The sequence below is a fragment of the Misgurnus anguillicaudatus genome, chromosome 21, assembly GCF_027580225.2.
Source record: "Misgurnus anguillicaudatus chromosome 21, ASM2758022v2, whole genome shotgun sequence".
NCBI classification, from domain to species: domain Eukaryota; kingdom Metazoa; phylum Chordata; class Actinopteri; order Cypriniformes; family Cobitidae; genus Misgurnus; species Misgurnus anguillicaudatus.
Window position 1 is genome coordinate 57,363,672 of NC_073357.2, and position 19,475 is coordinate 57,383,146.

Consider the following 19,475-nt stretch of genomic DNA (forward strand, 5'->3'; position numbering starts at 1 on the left):
ACAAGTGCTAAAGAAAGAAAATAAACACAAAAACAAGCTTTTAAAAATCTTAGATGGAAAACAATTAGAATGGTAACATCACCCATACCACAAAAGAATACATTCCTTTGGCCAAAAATATTTTTTATTATATGCTACATACATTTTGTTGAAAGTAAAGCTTAATTTAATATATTTTTGTATTTGATAATATATTTAGTTTTAACCCTCATATTAACATATACTGTACTTCAAAATGTATTTCAGGAGCAACTATACATTTCTAATTTTATGGCAAAAAATATTTTTTCTGGCCAAAAAATACAAGTTTTTTTTAAATGTATAAAGTATAAAATGTGTAAGTATGTATAAAGTATACAATTATAAGTATATTTTTGCTGTATTTATATTTCCCACATTCCAATGCGATGTAAATATAAATGCCTTAAAATATATTTCAAAATATTTAAAAAAATCCAAAATATATATTCGTTTAAAATAAATTTTTGTAAATGTATTTAGTATATTTAGTAATAAAATGTATTAGTTTTACTTATTAACTATTTCCAGGGTGCCTATTTTACATTTGGCCTAGCCCTAGGACTACTGATGAAAACTAGCCTTTTGGCTAACTCTGGCATATTTTACAGTTGAGCTGTTATTTTAATATGCACTGTCCTTGCATAAATAAATAAATTTAACTTAAATACATATATTTTTGGCCATTTTATTTTTAAATATATTGAAAATTTTAGTAAATACATTTTGTGCCATTTTTTAAAAATATATTGGTGAAAATTAAATTTTTGTTAACATATTTCCAAAAAATATTTTAGCACATATACTTTTTGGCAATTTTTTGAAATATATAAAAAAGTATATTTGAATATATATTTTTTGCTGAATGGACAGTGGGGTTTTACAATTTAAAGGAAGACTGAGTTAAGAAAAGAGCTGGAAAGAAAAGGAAAGAGATGATTATGATCAGATTAAAAAATATGACACAGTAAAATAGAACAAGGCATATTATAGAGAAGCATAACTGATCTTTGTGAAAATTGTCAGATACCAAGAACTACAGAGCGTTTATTGGTTGCAATTTCAAAGAATATCAAATATAAGACAAGATAGATGAAATGTAAAGAATGCATTGGGAACAATATCTATTCTGATGAGAAGAGACATGATGATGATGATTTTATTCCTTTCAGTATGTTTCCTTCTTCATAAAAATATTTTGTAACTTTCAAAGGTTTTGTAATAAGTTTATGTTGAAATGTTTAATACTTATGTATTTATTTCATTGTGATAAATTATGCTTTATTATTACACTTGTGGAAGCATTAATAATAAAATGGGGTATAATCAGGGGTTAAATTGGGATTTGTTATGTGGGAGGGCTCTGCAGGGAGGGGTACTTCGAGGGGTAACATGTTTAATACTGATGATAGCAAAGCCACTGGTGTGTTTCAATGACATTCTGGACCTCTGATAGGATTTGATAAGTTTCAGCTTTAAAGCTGTGCCAGAGGTTGACCCAAAATATTTTAAAAAGAGCATCTGAATTTTAAATGATGCAAATCTATGAGTTTGACACCCTATATCCATTTGTTGCACATGTCATTATGCACAACTGATCAAACTTTACAGGAAGTTAAAAGAATCAACCTCCTTGAATAATTCTAGGCATAAGATAGGCTACCCCAAAAGACTAAATTAACAAGAAAAGGTACAACACACAGTATTGTATCATCAACATGTCTAATAAATTAGCCATAGAGATTCCCTATGCTGGTCAGCAGCTAAAACAATCATATAGTTAGGTTTGATTTGTGTAATCAAAATACATTATTTTATTAAACTATACAATAGTTATATCCAGTGTTATCCTTAACATAATGTAATTAGATGAGTGAAGTTTTCTCGATGTGGGCACCATTATTACCTCTCTCTCTCTGTCTCTCTCTCTGTCTCTCTCTGTCTCTCTCTCTCTCTCTCTCTCTCTCTCGTCAAATGATCCTGCGTGAGAGCGCGTTCTTGACGTTCTGAGTTTTTTTGCTTGAGTTGCATAACTTGCGCGAAGACGCATTTAAAGGGAAAAGCGCGTGTTTTCGCGGCAATTGCGGCGCCCAATTCGCGTCATTTTCATCGCCCCGTGCGAGGACGCGCCTGGTTGCGTCTTTGCATTGACTTTGTATGTAATCTGCTCGCGCAAATCGTTGAATCTGCGTTGGTAAGTATGCCCCATAATGAATGAAAACACATTATTCCCTTCGTGTCAGTGCACATGCACCAGCGCAGCGAGTACACTGGCAAGAGCAGAGCGCGACCTTCAGCCTATGTGCCGGGGCTTAGCACCGGACGGCCCCGGCCCAATTTAAACCCTGGGTATAATGGAGATATAATGAATGCAACGATATAACAGCATTGCAAGTATAAAACTTCATTCTTGATGATAGTGGCGCCTGGTGGCCAAAGTTGGTACCGCATGCTAAAGTTAGTTCACAAATTAAAAGTTCACTCCAAAATAAAAATTTGCTCATATTTTATTTACCCATTTTAAAAGCTCTAAAATGTGCATATCACCAACCAGAACTAATCCATACAGTTATTATTTTTACTAACCACAAGGAGGTAATATATTTTAATTTCAGATCAGATTCAAATTCTCTTATAACATTACATTTAGGCATTTAGCAGACACTTTATCCAAAGTGACTTACAGTGCATTACAAGGTATGCATTTTTATATCAGTATGCGTGTTCCCAGGTTCAAACCCATGGTCGTATGTACAATCCCTTTGAAGTTGCTACTTGCTTTGAATTAGAAAAGGTTCATATTTGAATGTAAGATTTGTGCTCACATTGACCAAGGTTGCAAGTTTAGCCAAGGCTGACTGCTATAACTGAAACACAAATCATGTTTCTCTCTAAACCCTTTGCATGTGCTCTAATACAGTTTAGTATCGAAAGTCTTTTGGTCTGTGGTCGGGTTGTGGTCGAGCATTTGGTTTTGAATGAAGTCTTTCATCCATCAGATGTGAGGAAATGTCAATGACATGTGAAAGTTTCTTTGTTACAAAATAGAGAAATATGAAAGTGAATCCGGATATAGCATTGCCCTTAAAAGGAATATAATGTGAGTGATGATTAAATACTTTCTCCCATTAATCCAGTTGAATGCTTACATAAAGTTTGTGGTGCCATTGCTCTGTTTGAGGAGTCTATGTGTCAACTTTAAACATCCTGTTCTTACTACCAGCACTAAACGACAGAAAAAAGAGCTTTTTTGAAGTAAACAGAATGTATAAAAGAGAAGTAAACAACAAAAATGGGTTTACAAGGAGGAGGACTTTATGAAAACATCCTCTGTCTGATTACAGCAGTGATGTAAATGTGTGAGAGGAGAACTGCATGATCCTCCTGATTCAGTCCGGGTTCTTCTTCATTTCTTCATTTAAACATGGCTTCCTAAGAGACTGAAGGTTTTATAATTTGCTTACTTATAATAAAATGGTCCAACTACATCCATCTCATAGACTTTTTTTTTTACAAATTCTTTATAATTTTTTAAAAATATTATAATTCCTCTTTCTTTTCTGCCTATTTCTATGTAAGATGGAAAAACATGATGGGTATGATACCCATCATACATTATGCCAATTCATCCAATGTCTCATAGTTTCAAAAAAAGTTTATGAGTCTTCTCATAAAGCGTTGAAATAGGAAGTATCAAAATAATAAAAATATAAGCATTTGAAAAAATCATCAACAATAAAGAATGACTTTGGGCCCCAAATGTACATTTGCAATTATATTATCATCCATATATTCTTTATGGTTTCATAATTTTTGGTTTTACTTGCGTCTCTTCTGCATACCAATAACATGTAACATGCTTTGTAACAATGCAAAATTGTGAAACACGCTATGGAAATAAATTTGAATTGAAAACCCGTCAGCTACATATTACCTGGTTGGTGGCAGTGATATTTGAAGCAATTATTTTTGCAATAGGGATTATTGCCATTAGCAAAAACTTGATTAAATTCTCCAAACTAGTCTTGCATAGTCAACATATTGGTTCGATTGCAATTATTCAAAAGCGGTCAATTGCCAATAGCAAGGCTTCAATTACCTGTACCTTTAAACACCCCAACATTTTTGTTTAAATTGGATTTTGATAAAAGTGACTTGCGATTCCCAGAGGGAAATAAAATGAAAATGTACTCCTGTATTCACATTAAATATCTCAAAGCATACTCACACATTTCACTTTTCATTTGAGGTATTAACTTGTGTGATGTCCAAAATGACCTTTAAAGAAATTGAATCATGTAAACATTTAAAAGTAAATCTTAATAAATCTTAACAAGTCATTTTTATTTATATATAAAAGTCTATATACACTCACCTAAAGGATTATTAGGAACACCCGTTCAATTTCTCATTAATGCAATGGTGTGGGGGATGTTTTTTTTGCACACTTTAGACCCCTTAGTGCTAATTGGGCATCGTTTAAATGCCACGGCCTACCTGAGCATTGTTTCTGACCATGTCCATCCCTTTATGACCACCATGTACCTATCCTCTGATGGCTACTTCCAGGCCAGCAGGATAATGCACCATGTCACAAAGCTCGAATCATTTCAAATTGGTTTCTTGAACATGACAATGAGTTCACTGTACTAAAATGGCCCCCACAGTCACCAGATCTCAACCCAATAGAGCATCTTTGGGATGTGGTGGAATGCGAGCTTAGTGCCCTGGATGTGCATCCCACAAATCTCCATCAACTGCAAGATGCTATCCTATCAATATGGGCCAACATTTCTAAAGAATGCTTTCAGCACCCTGTTGAATCAATGCCACGTCGAATTAAGGCGAAAGGGGTCAAACAGTATTAGTATGGTGTTCCTAATAATCCTTTAGGGGAGTGTATTTAGATACTCTGCTAATGATTGCCTCAGAAATGTAAGTGTGTAATGATCTGTAGCAAACTTTTATGCATCACCTTTTCTATTAAAAATCATGCGTTTAATTCTAAACTAAAGTAAGTTTACTCACAATCACATTTAATTTACAAAAACATTTAATAAAGCAATATAAAAACAAAGGTGTTACAAAAGTGCAAAATGAATAATATTTAATGAATGACAATAACACAAAAAGTACTTTAAAACAAAAAACAACAGAATGATATATGATAAAAAACATCTATGTAAACAAGAAAACATGTTTACATATTGGTAGTCCTTAAACACGTGAGCTAATTACAAAGCCTTAAACACTCTACAAACATTATTATCACAATGAAGAGCTTTAAGAAACATTAACAACAATGAATCGCTGTACATGTGTCTCAGTGCAAACCTGATTAACAAAACAAGAACAAAGTATTTCTGCAAAAAACATGACATGGTGCTTTACATGCACATGTCTTGCTTACATGCTTAATAAACTGATAACTTGTAAGGTCATATGTTAAGCACTTTTCATTTATCGGGATATGGTCACTAATGGCTAAAGCAAAATCCGCAGACATGAAAAGAGATAAAACAACAGTAGCTAATGACAGATTTGCCGCTGACTTTTTAATTGACAAGTTGGACTATAGACGGTGACATCAGTGCCTGCGAGAAACCGGATGAATCTCCAGATCCTGTGTAAGCCTGTACTGAATCGTACCGGGCCGTACTATCCAATGGAAAAGCACCAAATGAAGCCGGATTACTGAGTTGCATGTAAACAGGTTTCTATAATAAGCAGATTTTCGACAGATATCCGCTTATATTATGCATGTAAATGCACTCAGTAAGTCATGCAGAAATGACTTATTAGATGCCAAGGTGTTAATTGTGACTGTAGCATTAGGTTTAGGTTTAATTTAAGACCAACAAACAATGCATAAAAGATAATCAAGTAATGCAAATCTTTCTTCACATAGTCTTGGTTTGGTTTAAAAAAAATACAAAAAGTCTAAGGATGTTTTATAAAAACTAACATTTATAAACAATTCTACGGTGCATTATACTAATTTGGGAAGTGGTATATTGCTTTTGTAACTAAATATGTTTATTGCTCAAAAAGGTAACTAATACAGATCTATAAACAGTGAATATAAAGTACAGTCAGACGCAGTCAAAATTTGACTGTTACCTTTAGCACCGGATTATATTACAGCACCACTGCTTTAACCTGAACAACTCCAATAAATAAAAACAGACAGACAGGCTTAACCTGCAGTGGTATTACATGCTAACGTGGACGGCTACTGAAATCTCCCTATCTGTGGTTCAGAGAATAAAACAGAACATAACATAGTACTACAATACAATAAAACAAAAGTATAAAATGATCATCAGGTTCTGGGAAGAGTTGAAAGTTAACAATTAAAATAGCCAAAATTACGTTAATACGTTTGTACCACTCATTGCTAAACAAAGGATTACTTGACAAAGACTTATTTATTTAGTCACTAGAGAGATTGTTTAATTTATTTAATTCACTTCACTTCTGAAATGACAGATAGAAATATAAGCACCATTAGTATTTTAAGCAGTGGCTCATAAATAACGTAAATAAAATGTGACCCCCCATACGGCAAAAAAATTAATTTCTCTAGCCAAAAATATAATTTTAAACATATGCTAAATTTTTCTACATTTCTTCTACAATTGGGTATATTTTTTAAATTTGAAAAAATATTTAGTTTTAACCTTTATATATCAACATATATTTAAAAATGCATTTTAGGGGCAAGGCGATACATTTCTTATTTTACAGCATCCCATATGGCAAAAATGTATTATTTGCCAAAATATATTTTAAATGTATGCTAAATACAATATATTTAATTTGAACCTTTTTATGTTTACAGGTTCTCAACAAAGTTTTTCTTTCAATGTAATGTGAATATATTTCCAATGTGGTCGAAATATATTGAGGGCTAAAAATATTTTTAATGCTCATTTCAAAATATACAACAAATGGCAAAAAAAAATAATTTGGTGAAAAATATATTTTTGTAAACTTAATTCAAAATTTATTTCAGCAAATATATTTTTGGGCAATTTTTTAAATATTTTGAAATATATATTTAAAAATATATTTTTTGCTGTATGGGCCTGTCTGTGAAATGCAGGCTAAAGTCTCATAATCTTACAATAAAAGCATCAAAATGTAATTTCACATTTGATCTTTGATCTTCCTTAGTCAATATTAAAGAGCACCAATGGCCCGATTCACAATTTTACTTTTCCTTTGGTGTATGCAAAAGGTACACACCCCAAAAGTAAACGATGACACGAGTTATCGTCTCCAACGTAAATCTCTTTTCTTGGCCTACAACAAACACACGGATGGTAGGCAACAGTTTACTTCCTGGGTTTGGTGATGTTGACAAGACTGACATTATCATAATTCCTCCCGCTTTGGACATACAGCCTGTAAGTTAACTCCTGTTAGCAACTGAATCTTTCAAACATGGTAAGGAGCGTCATATTTACGGCTGACGTCAGAGATATTCAGGCCAATCACAACATACATATTAGCTGGCCAATCAGGGAAACAGGGAAAAATAATGTGTTTTTAACCATAAACCACATTAACACATTGTATTAAATTAAATTTAATAGGTGCTCTTTAAAGATAAATCACAAAAATGACTAGCTGAGTTTTCACAGACTGGGTCACAATTTTGTTACTGTAAGTTTTTGTAAAATCAAAATTTTCGAGAAAGACAGCGTTCATTTTTGGAACTCCCAGATGAATTTGTCCAAAGCTGTTTTAAGTGTCAATGCATGGTGATCAAATGTGTTTTTGAGGCTTATAACAGTCGTCATACAAATCCACCTGAATCTCAACGGCTTGCGGTGCGATCGCTGCCCCTTGAGTTTAATTCACACGTCTTACAGCACTGCGCTCGGACCGACGACAGCTGGCATCGACCGAGCCACTGTAGAGTCTGACAGAAGCGTAATGTCAAACGGTCACGTAAACACGGCTGACCTGAAAGAGACAAACAGAGAAGAAACATGACAGACATTGTAGTGCGAACAGGGCAAGAACGTGTCGTCGTTACGCACAGTGAGTATTTTCCCTCCAGCCAGACAACACATACAGCAACACAAACATCTCGGCATGAATAAACAACAAACACTTACTTAATACTGCTCTGAATACAAAACACACACATGCATATAAATAAGTAACATTTAAGTATACAGTAAGTTTTCAAATATACATAAACATAACGTCTACTATTGTTCTTAAATGTCATTTGACAAGACCGACATTTACAAGGCAAAAATGCTGAACATGAATCTGGTATTATTTTTCTCCTCCCTGTAAAAAACAACAAGACTATTAGGGCAGTTCAGGACTGTGAAATTGAAAAGTAATGATTTTTCTTGGCTATCAGAAACACGGAGTGATTTTAAATTACTTTCTCCAATTAATACACAAACACACCGGCCCAAAAGCTACTGAGCAATTTCAGCATAATGGATGTGACATTTGCAGTCAAAACTTAAAATATAATTTCACAGAGAATGCATGTAGCCTATTACTAATATATCAAACCATCTGTCTATATTTTCCTAAACCCCTAATGACAGAGTCTAGACATCAAAATAAATTAGTCATACTCATGTTTTCTATTTTAGATGAGGGAAATGTGTGACAAAAAAGGCCACAAGATTTTTGGGAGACAACATACTAGAGCCCAACCGATAAGGGATTTTGAAGGCCGATACCGATACAATGTTTGTTGGTTTTAAAATCCGATATATCGGCCGATTTTTTTCCAACAGGGAGGTTGTATAGTGCCCTATGAATGCCGATACCGATAGTTTGGAAAATGGCTAATATCGGGTGATAATATCGGGCGATAATATCGGCCTGCCGATATATCGTTCGGGCTCTACAACATACTTTGTAGTAATTCTGTGAATTGTACAAACCAGAAACAATAATGGAAAAGGGACGACTCTTCAAAGAACAAATAATATTTATTTAAATAAAAAAAATTATAGATATGACATTTCTCCGTTATGGACATGACAATTCTGGAATTGCACTTTAAAAACTTTAACAGAACCTTTGCATGTGTATTAAAACAACCAAATATTGATATCTGAGGTATCAGTGTGTGTAAAAACTTTACTTTTTATAATAAGGTTGACATTTGCATAGACAGTGCTGAGTGCCCAAAGTTGAAAAATGTTTAACTTTGGGTGAAACCCTCGGCTTGTTAATGTCCCTTTCACTTAGCTGTCCAATCACAGTGCAAGAGGAGCGGGACAAATATTACAACAACCAACCGGCGCATTGTACAATGACTGATAAACAAAACCAACCAAAGTGCTTAGTTGAATAAACCCTGCACAGCAAAATCATCAGTGTTAAATCAACACTGCTGGTGTATATATGGGGACAACCAGGACTGGTGTTACTCATATAAACAACAGCAGTGTTGATTTGTGGGCGCTTGCTGTGTGGCAAGCGCCCACAGTTGGCATCTGAAACTGGCAACCCTGGCAAAGCTTGAAACTGGACTTCTGAAATCTGGTATTTAGCTATTGAAATTAAATATGTGAAATTGCATCTTAAAAACATTGATCAAAGATGCAACATACTTGTGGTATTATAAGTTGTTGTTGTTTTAAATTAGATTTAATTGTTCTAAAATGTATATACTGTATATATTGCAAAACAATTAAAATTTTTCTATAATTTCAAGATTTTAAGGAAAAGACATTCGTGGTCTGACTTCAGCTTGAGAGATTAGGCTAAGTAAAACAAAACACCTGCACAAACCAAAACAAAAAAAAACTAGTCGGGCTGAATAAAAGGGCAAATGAAGGGGGCGTGCACATCAAAGCTTTTATGTTTTCAATTATTTCCAATGGAAGCGCAGCATTTTTTAAAACAGCCAGCAGCTGGACGGAGTTGAAAGAGATTCAACTTTGTATGAAAAGCTCTGTTCTTCAATGGCCGTCCAATCACAGTGGATGAGGGGCGGGACAAGTATCACAACAACCAACCAGCTCACAGCTCAAGTATCACAGCTACCAAAGCACTTAGCTGAAGAAAACTGGCGCTCACGCTCAGCTGAAAAAACAACTGGCATTCGGCGTCCTCCAGGCGTTTTCAGCCGCGTAAAAAAGCTATGGTGTGTCCTGCCCAGTGTTGGGTGTAACTAGTTACAAAGTAACTAGTTACTGTAATAATATTACTTTTTTCAGTAACTAGTAGTGTAAGGCATTACCCGTCTGAAAATGGTAATATTATTACAGTTTTCCCGAGCTAGTTACTTGAGTTACATTCGCCAGTAGCACCTTCATCACACAAGGCACAAAATACAGAGAACAAAAGGGGAGGAGGGCGTAAATGGAACAGTAATTGGTCTAAGTTTGGCACGAGGTATCATTTACCATCACCGATTCGTCGACACCCGGCAGCCAGCAGCACAGATCGGCAGCGGCACACTCAAAGACAGATCGGAAAAATGGAAGCGTCAACAATGGCAAGCTCTTTTTCAGAGGAAGGTTCCCAGCAACAGAAAGCTAGTTTCGACGCATGGAGATTCAGTCATATGTTCAACGGAAGGAAAATAACTTGACGGTGAGGTGCACACTCTTTAATGTTTCTCCGAACGCTGTGCCCCGCGTCCGGTGGCGGGTAAGGAAGCCAGCATTTTCTTGGCCGTGGCTTCCCCAAATAAACATTCTTGTCCAGAAAAAAAATGTAACTAGTAATATAACTAGTAATATAACTAGTTACTTTCTCCAGGGAGTAATAAAGTAAAGTAAGGCATTACTATTTTTGAGAGTAATATGTAATATGTAATATATTACTTTTTTGAGTAACTAGCCCCAACACTGGGCGATATGGGAAAAATATCATATCACGATTGATTCACAAAACTTTATGCGAGGGAAAGCATGCAATGTGCATGTTAATGTAAAACTATAAAACTAATAACAAAAACCATTCGCCAACTATCATCATGACTATCGCCATGAAAGCCTGCCATTGGCGACATGTCTATCGACACAACCCTAATTTTATCACGATTCTTTTTCGTGGTTTTGTTTTTTGTCATTACTGAGCCTTAATACAGCCATACTAATGCCCCCATTTAAAAATGCAGTCCTACAAGGTAACAAATATACATAGGAAGTGCACGGACAGTACGCGTACAACAGCGCATGCACGAGAAAATATTGAGACGAGACACTACACTACAAACAATTACACAAAGGAAATAGACAAACACCGTTTTCTCTTCTATTTTCAATTCTTCCAAGAACAGAAAGCTGTGGAGCATTTTCGTCACCATAATGTTTGATTTCTGTTTTTTGATGTTTGTTCTAAACTTTGTTTGCAATGGTGGACCGGCTACTTTTCTTCACTTATCCAAAATTTTTGGGATGTACTGTAAATGTTGCAAATCAGTGATGCCCTGATCTGCCCTACAAAGCGAAAGCGCAGTAACTACGCATTTGGTCAAAATTGAGTTAAGGGTTAAAATGGGCTTTGTGAGATCTGTTGTGTCTTGGGACAAAATTTAACCAGGAGACTTTGTCACATTTCAGAGAAATGTGTGTGCCAAAATTGCAGTAACATGTTTGACTGGCTGGTGTAAAAAACTTTAAAGCCATTTTTCTCAGTTTCAGTGTTTGCGTAGATACTGCACTTAGCCTTTGGAGGGCAGTGATGGCCTGGTACAGTAATAATTTGAATAAGAAATCATTTGTATTGCGTATGTGTCGGAGCCACAGTCAGTATACTTTGAAAGCTCTGCGGAGCGCATGCGAGCCGAACGCAGATAAAAGGTATACCCAGCCCTTACAGGGCTCCAGACTAACTTTTTTCACAAGGAGCACAGTAGCCCCCAACTGAAAATATTAGGGGCGCAACCAGAACATTTAGGGGCACACATCGTAAATCAACATGCTAACCAAATATTCACATTTCTACTAATTTCCACTGTATTACTAATAAATACTTTAAGGAAAGATGCAGAAAGTACAATGTGCCGTTTCAAATTCAGTGTCACATTTTATTGTGCACTTTTGGAAAAAAAGGTCAAATTTACTGGTTGCACATGTGCGACTGGATGTAAAATTCAGTGGCACACTCTCAAATTTTAGGGGCAAAATGCCACCATTTGGGGGCAGTCTGGAGCCCTGCCTTGCCTTCATTTAGCGTGCCCCTTGTCGAGTACTTGATGTAGGCACGAATCACTATAAAACGATGTTTCCGAAAAAGTGGATTGTGGAGACGATCAAATATCGTCATATTGCGCACCTCTACCTGCCCCTAACTCTCTGACAGCAGGTGGCGCTTATGACAGCAGAAATACAGCGGTTACCATATAGTAACCCTTAGAAACAAAGTAGCCACGCACTTATAAACAGCACTTTATCAAACATTATTGAGAAGGGAAAACAAGAAAATGTATAAATTTATACAGGTTTGTAACAACATGAAAGTGAGAAAATGATGACAGAATTTTCTTTTTTGGGTGAACTATCCCTTTAATGCATTCTTTGGCACCTTTAATATAACAGCTTTGTATCAAATCAAAACATTCCTATTGGTAAATTACAGATTTGTTAAAGAATGCAGAAACGTACAAAAAGAAGTAAAGCACCAACACAGAAGAGAATAAAAGAACATCAAATGATTTTCCAATAACATCAGACTGTAAAAGTCTCTTTCCACTGCTAATCGGAGGTCACGGAGAGAACACACAATCTCTAGCAACTAAATTGTTTAAAAAGTGTGAAATACAGAAGGTGGTATAAAATACACTTGACACCCTGGGGCATAAAATGACCTTTACACAACATGAATTCACTTCTGTTATTCTTCAAGTTTGCCATAACAGGGCTGACTAATAACAGCAAGTCCTGGACTGAACTTTAGTCAAGATTTGTCGTGCTGAATTGCCTCCAAAACACACAACTGCTGTTATAACGAAAATTGAAAATGTATTGTGAAAATACCTTCAGAGCAGAAAAAAATTATTCACCGAGTGCAAAAAATGTCATTTCATTTTCTCAGTACACTTGTATACCAAAGAAAAAAAATGACTTAACTTGCCACAAACTTAAGGAATGTATTTTAAGTGATATCTTAGAGCAAAAAAATGCTTTGAATTCTTAATGATTATAACAAAGCCATATATTGCTATCATGACCTCACAATATCTCCATTTATTTAACCTCTCTAATCTCAATGTTTTGACCTTTTTAGGTATGAAACTCTTAGCAAAAATGTTTTTCTTAGAATATCACCGATAAACCATTTTAGTCCACATTTAGTCTTGAACGAAAAAATTATATCACTCAAGTAGTAAGTTAAAGACAGACAGTATTTTCCAGAAGTAATTTTCGACTGCATTTCCATTGAATTCATCTCATAGACGGCTAACAGAAGAGTCATTTATGTCAAGACTTAATCTGTCTTAGCACGACAGCATCGCTCTGAGCGTTCACATCACACAGTGTGTTGACAACAGTGAGGTCAAAGGGAACACAGCTGCAGTAAGATCACACGCTTCCTTCCTCCTCCTCCTCCTTCATCATCATCATCATCACACACTACTGTTTTGTTCACATACACACAGTGGCAGAAGTGATCTCATGAAGTCATAAAGTAATGAACCGTTTATTATAATACTAACCTAAACGTTTACAATAACTACTGGTATATAAAAGCCATCTAAATATAATAAGTCACAAGCGCTTTTTGGAGTTATAAACCACATTAAAGCAACACTAAAGAGTTTTTGCTCTTTGCTCCCCCTACAGGTTAGAAGCGGAATTGTCCATTGCCACTGTCGTAAATACTGCAGCATAGCTGGCTCTGATTGGATTGTAGGTCTGCCGTAAAGCAAATTTTTGTAGTTTTCACTCGAACAGGATCGCGACCCGACGGTTGGAAACTTCTTTAGTGCGGTTTTGGCCGATAGAGGGCTGCAAAGCGAATGTGAAAGTGCCGTTCACCCCGTTTCAAGTGGATGAACGACTGAAACTTTTTTGGAAACGTTATTTTAAGGTTCAAAAAACTATTTGGTGTTGCTTTTAAAGACTGTGCTAAATGATAAAAAGTTATTTAAGTTTTCCAAATGACAGAACAACATTTTTGTTGGGTGAACATTAAATGGTCAGATGGAGTGAGTATAAAATACCCTATAAATCCTTTGTTATATTACTACTTTAATATTTTAAATCTTCTCTTCTATATTATATAGACCAAAAGATTGGTCAAGGACTGTTTAAACAGTTTGTGTTGAATGCATTTTCACTAGTAGCAACACGGTTTCATACATAGGCACCAACCAAATGTCCAAGCACCCATGAAAAAGCGCAGATATGCTTAATTAATTTTAAAGGTCACGTTCTTCCTGATACTATTTTTTAAACCCTAGTTAGTAGGGGTGTCACGATTCTCCAAATCCTCGATTCGATTATATTTTCGATTCTAAGGTCACGATTCGATCCGATTCTCGATTTTTAGATATTTTTTATATGGCATATAATTTAGACAAAAATGATATGCCATTATTTATTATTATTATCATTATAATACTTTAACATTAACATGCACATTGCACAACTCGCATGGGGGTTTGTGGGCTTCACTTAATGCGAGAGCTTGTAGAGAGGGGATTCCTTCTTGCACGCACATGGACTATGCGCGGTTGGCAGTTACATGGATCGGGCGGATGACGTGACGAAAAATAATATTTTAATTAAATTCGGGCGGGTGCCGGATCGACTGCTAGTTATTAGCTGTGTCCTTCTAAGCATGCGACCTCTCTGTCTTTCATAGTGGCAGCCTCAGAAGTTCAAGAAAAGAACTGAAATGAGACGGTCTAGCCTTCTGAGGACCCAAAATTTGCGTCACCTGCTGCACACGCCCCCAGTAGCCCCCACTAGGGCTGCACGATTAATCGAAAAAGAATCACGATCTCGATTCATACATATAGGCGATCTTCATTTTAAATGACGGCGATTCACTTGCATATACAGTATTTCCCTGTATTCAGTTTCTGCGTTCAAGCGTTCACGTATTTACATTACAACCCAAGAATATCAGTCAAACTTGCTAACACACACTCTTATACAGGTTAAAACAAAACCCTATACTAACACCAATCAGACCAGATCGTTTCTATCCTCTCTCTCATCTCATTTGCGGCGTTCCGCTGTCACTCGCGTGACGTATAACAAGGCGGCAGACCTAAACACCGTCGTTTACTTGGTGGATCTGGAGCGGCAATTTTCACAAAAAACAGAGGATAAACGAGTGTCACTGTGGAAAATCCTGGTGGCCACGGAGAAAGTGAAGATGCAACAACATTGGTTTCGAAAAAAGGCAAGGAAATTATTTACCTCAGGCTCCGGACGTTTCTAAATCGGAAGGCTGCAACCTCAGGAGATCGCATGCAGGCTGTATACGTCATCAAGCCTGGTTCATTTGAGTTAACGGAGCATTACATTCGCAAGTCATTAACATACTTCAACAATTTATTATTAACTAAAAATATTAGTCATCTTTATAACGTTAATTGTTAATATTCTGAAATTAGACAGTCTTTATGATGCGCAGTTTAGAAATGCGACCTCCAGAGAGGCTGCAGCCTTCACATTGAGAAACGGCCTCTTTGGGTTCCCCATTAGAAAGGGTTTTTCGCACGAGGGGAACATTGTTACATGTCTGCGTTTCTCTCTAATGCCTCAAAATGTTGATCTTTTAGTCTTTTAAAGGTTTAACGTTAGTGTTTTGAAAGTTTTAAGTTTGGCCAGTTTGATAGTACAAAAAGCACAGGTGCAATTTAACAGCTAACAAATTTTAAATTATTCTAAATTTTAAGGGGTCTTAAATAAGAAAGAGACTTTTAAGAAACGTTATTATAACTGAAAGTCCTGTAGCACATTTTTTAGTTAAGTGCATAATAAATGTTTTTGTTAAAATAAAGAGAATCGGGTGAGAGAATCGGGATCTCAATTCCCATGGAAAAAATCGGGATTCACATTTTAGCTTGAATCGTGCAGCCCTAGCCCCCACCGCGCCTGTCAGCAGAAAACAGCGGAGACATTTCTGACTTATTAAAATAAATGTGTAAGCAGAAAAATATTAATTTATTTTAGAACATATGACACATTGATGTAGATTAATCTATTCAACAGCATATCAAATAATCAACCTAGAAATATACGCAACATAAACAGAATAATATTAACACAAAACATAACTTATAATACTAAAACAGTGACAAGAAAAAGTTATATACACACTTTTATTTAATAAAGCTTTTAATTGTTTGGGATATCCTCAGCTGTTAAGGATACATTCGTTCTATCATTAACAGCGCGGAGAAATGAGGACGCATTTTGACACAGCTCTTATCAACGCTGGCCAAGGAGGAACGTGGCAAACTCAAAAAATGAGAATTAAAAACAAAGGAAATAGAATGTCAGAAAGGGTTGCCTGGAATAAGTTTTACAACGTGGTAAATCAGGATGACACCAGTGCAGACTATGTAATTCGTGCGTTTAATTTAGGCTATTTGTTTATTTATTTTTGTCCCTGTGCGCCGATCGAAGACGGAGTTCACTGCTGATATTCAAGAGGTTTCTAGTCTCGCGGCTGTCATCAGCAGCGCCTTGCATCGCCCAGTCAGCGGATGGCGGGCGGGTGCAGTTTTGAAAACTGGTCAGAAACGGTGGTGCGCATGGATGGTGGACGGATGATGAGTTTTGTTATGCGGTTGCGGATTAAATAATAGTCCATCCGCGCATCTCTAACATGGACTTAATGCACATGGACTTAATGCGCGTGTCTTGGACTCATAGCACCTGAAATAAATCCAGCATAATAAGCAGCTGCGCTTCTCTCTGTCTTACGTGCACGTGCTCGCATCTGTCCGAAGTCTGAACATAAACTAAAGTAGTAATCCTTATGTATTTGTTCAGTTTTATGCGTTTCATGCAAGCTGAGGCAAACTATCCTTTTGTTTAAAATATAAGTTAACCCGCTGCATCTTTGCGCCTCCCTCACTATCGCGCATGTGCAGAGAGCTGCACTCTGTCCAAAGTCAGATCACTGGTAATCCTGTTTATGATATGCATTTCAAGAAGTTGTAGCATCCCTCGTGTTTAAAATATGATCGCGTTCAGCTGGACAGATGTTTTTAAAGGCATCTCTGAGTTTTTTTTTCCTCGCTTGGCAAGCCGACCGGACGTGAAATGGGGGCGTGGCAGCATCGACGATCCCATTTTTTAATTCGAAGTTCGAAGCTGTGACTTAATTTCGATCGATTTCGATTTAAAATCGAAATCGTGACACCCTTACTAGTTAGTGTGTAATGTTGCTATAATAGCATAAATAATACCTGTAAAATGATAAAGCTCAAAGTTCACTGCCAGGCGATATATTTTCTTCAATAGAATTCCTCTTTAAAAGCCTACAACGAACGGCCGGTTTGGACTACAGCCCTCTATTTCCTGCTTTAATGACGTCAGTAAAACAGTTCGTTGACTAAACTCCGCCCACATGAATATGTCAGTCACCAGCCTTGGCTCAAACGGCTCTGCCAAGCCAAGCTGCTATCGAATCACAGCACACCAAACAAACCACACAACCAGAACTCGACCCGCACTTCTGAAGGAGGGACCCCACACAACAAGGAAGACATCAGCCTGTTTTGAGGACAGTAAAAACAGCGCTATACAGAAAAGTAAATTGTGTGAAAAATACTGCGTTATTTAACACGTGAAACATGAACACATGTTATATTGCCCACTATAAACACAATGAAAGCTTCAAAATCACAGACAGAACGGGAACTTTAACCAAAAACACTTTTGAAATTCGGGAGCCTCTATGATTGGTGGATCTCGCAAGTTGTAATATCTACAATGTTTTGATGAATAAGCTGAATAAGGGGTGTTTCACATATCCTTTCTAAAACCGCGCAGAAAACATGATCACCTCCTTTTTCAAAGCTCTTGGGTGCTCCCGTAACTTGGCCGTTGCTAAGCAACCTAAACGTTACGTGATGTTGTGCCAAGCACCCATTGGGATAAAGAAATCAGCGCCTATAGGTTTATACACTTATACTACGTTTCAGACAACTCGGATTTAGGATATTTCCTACCTTAAAACCCAAAAAAGTCTGAATTAAGTAACGGTAAAAGTATTTAACACTACCTAGTTAAATACCTAAAAAATAGTAGCCTAAAAAAACAGCACCGTTTCAGACAAAATATCATACACCCAAATATATTTTGCTAGTTTCAACCTGGCGCAATTATCCTTTTGCTATTTAAACAACGTGGCGCTAAACGTGAAATGCATTTGCACCCATGGGCGTTCTGGTCTGAAAACGAGGTGTGTTCAGGTGCATTGTTGGCATTTTGCTATTTTTAGGCAACTAAAATAGACTATGCCATTGACCAACAAAAAACCTGGTCTAAGGTCAATGGTGCAATATTGTATTTGTTATTTAATGAGCACGTTAGTAATATGCGCCTACAACAACGCACGTTTGCTTATCACATGGATGCGCAGCAGCACACAAATGTTTTAAAATATGAAAAATTAAAGGATTAAAATGTAAAAGATTATTATTGAGTCTCTTGAACATAAATAAGGATCGATTATTAGACGTTAGAAGACGTAAAGAGCATCCTCACCTGTAGCCTGGTAAGTACTGTAATAAAATGTTTTGCTTTAAACAAATGCAAATATTTGTTAATTTAAAAAAAAATGCTTACAGTTTACAAATTCCGCCATGGCGCCAGCGCAACTGGCTTTTAAAGGGGATGAGCGCTGAGACTCTCATTGGTTTATTGCACGTTACGCCCAAAACACACCCATTACTCATTACGGGAATAGGAACAACCCTTTTAGGCTGTACGCTTGGCACACAAACCATTTTTTCTGTCGTTAAATTAGCAAAACTGGCACCGGACACTCCAGTTTAGACTGTGCAACGTGCGCTTTAGACAATTGTTAAAATAATGCCCTAACACTTAACACACAAACCTTAATCATGATGACAATCATTAAACATCATTCATTGAATAATAATATTGTATACAACATATAACTAAAAGAGATGGCATAAATAAAGCAGCAACATAAAATTGAAAATGTTACCCACTGAATTGAACATGATGCAATGCATGCTGGGATGCTTGAGGAAACGTTTTTGATTGGGCAAACACAAAGATTTGGCGGTGCGCATACAGTATGCAAAGTTTGCATCACGCCCACTATACGCTAAAAAGTGTCAACAAAGTCATCTTTGTGAGCATAGCATTTAGACAAACCTTCTGTTAAAGAGTTAGTAAAAGTTTATTTTGCGAGTTGGATATTTTAAAGTGTATGATATTGCTTAATTGTAACTCAAAACAGTGCGTGTTTAAAACAATAATCACACACTTCCTGTATTTACATGATATATTGGACAC

The 19,475-nt window shown here is 36.2% G+C and overlaps 1 protein-coding gene across 1 annotated transcript in view; it reads right to left on the reverse strand.

Moving 5' to 3' along the window:
- Positions 1-7,047: 7,047 nt before the first annotated feature.
- adamts7 (a disintegrin-like and metallopeptidase (reprolysin type) with thrombospondin type 1 motif, 7) overlaps positions 7,048-19,475 on the reverse strand; it is a 79,558-nt gene continuing 67,130 nt past the window's right edge. The window contains exon 24 of the mRNA XM_055214899.2: positions 7,048-7,989. Coding sequence (XP_055070874.2) covers positions 7,841-7,989 — 149 coding nt within the window. The 3' untranslated portion in view covers positions 7,048-7,840. The remainder of the gene's footprint in view (positions 7,990-19,475) is intronic.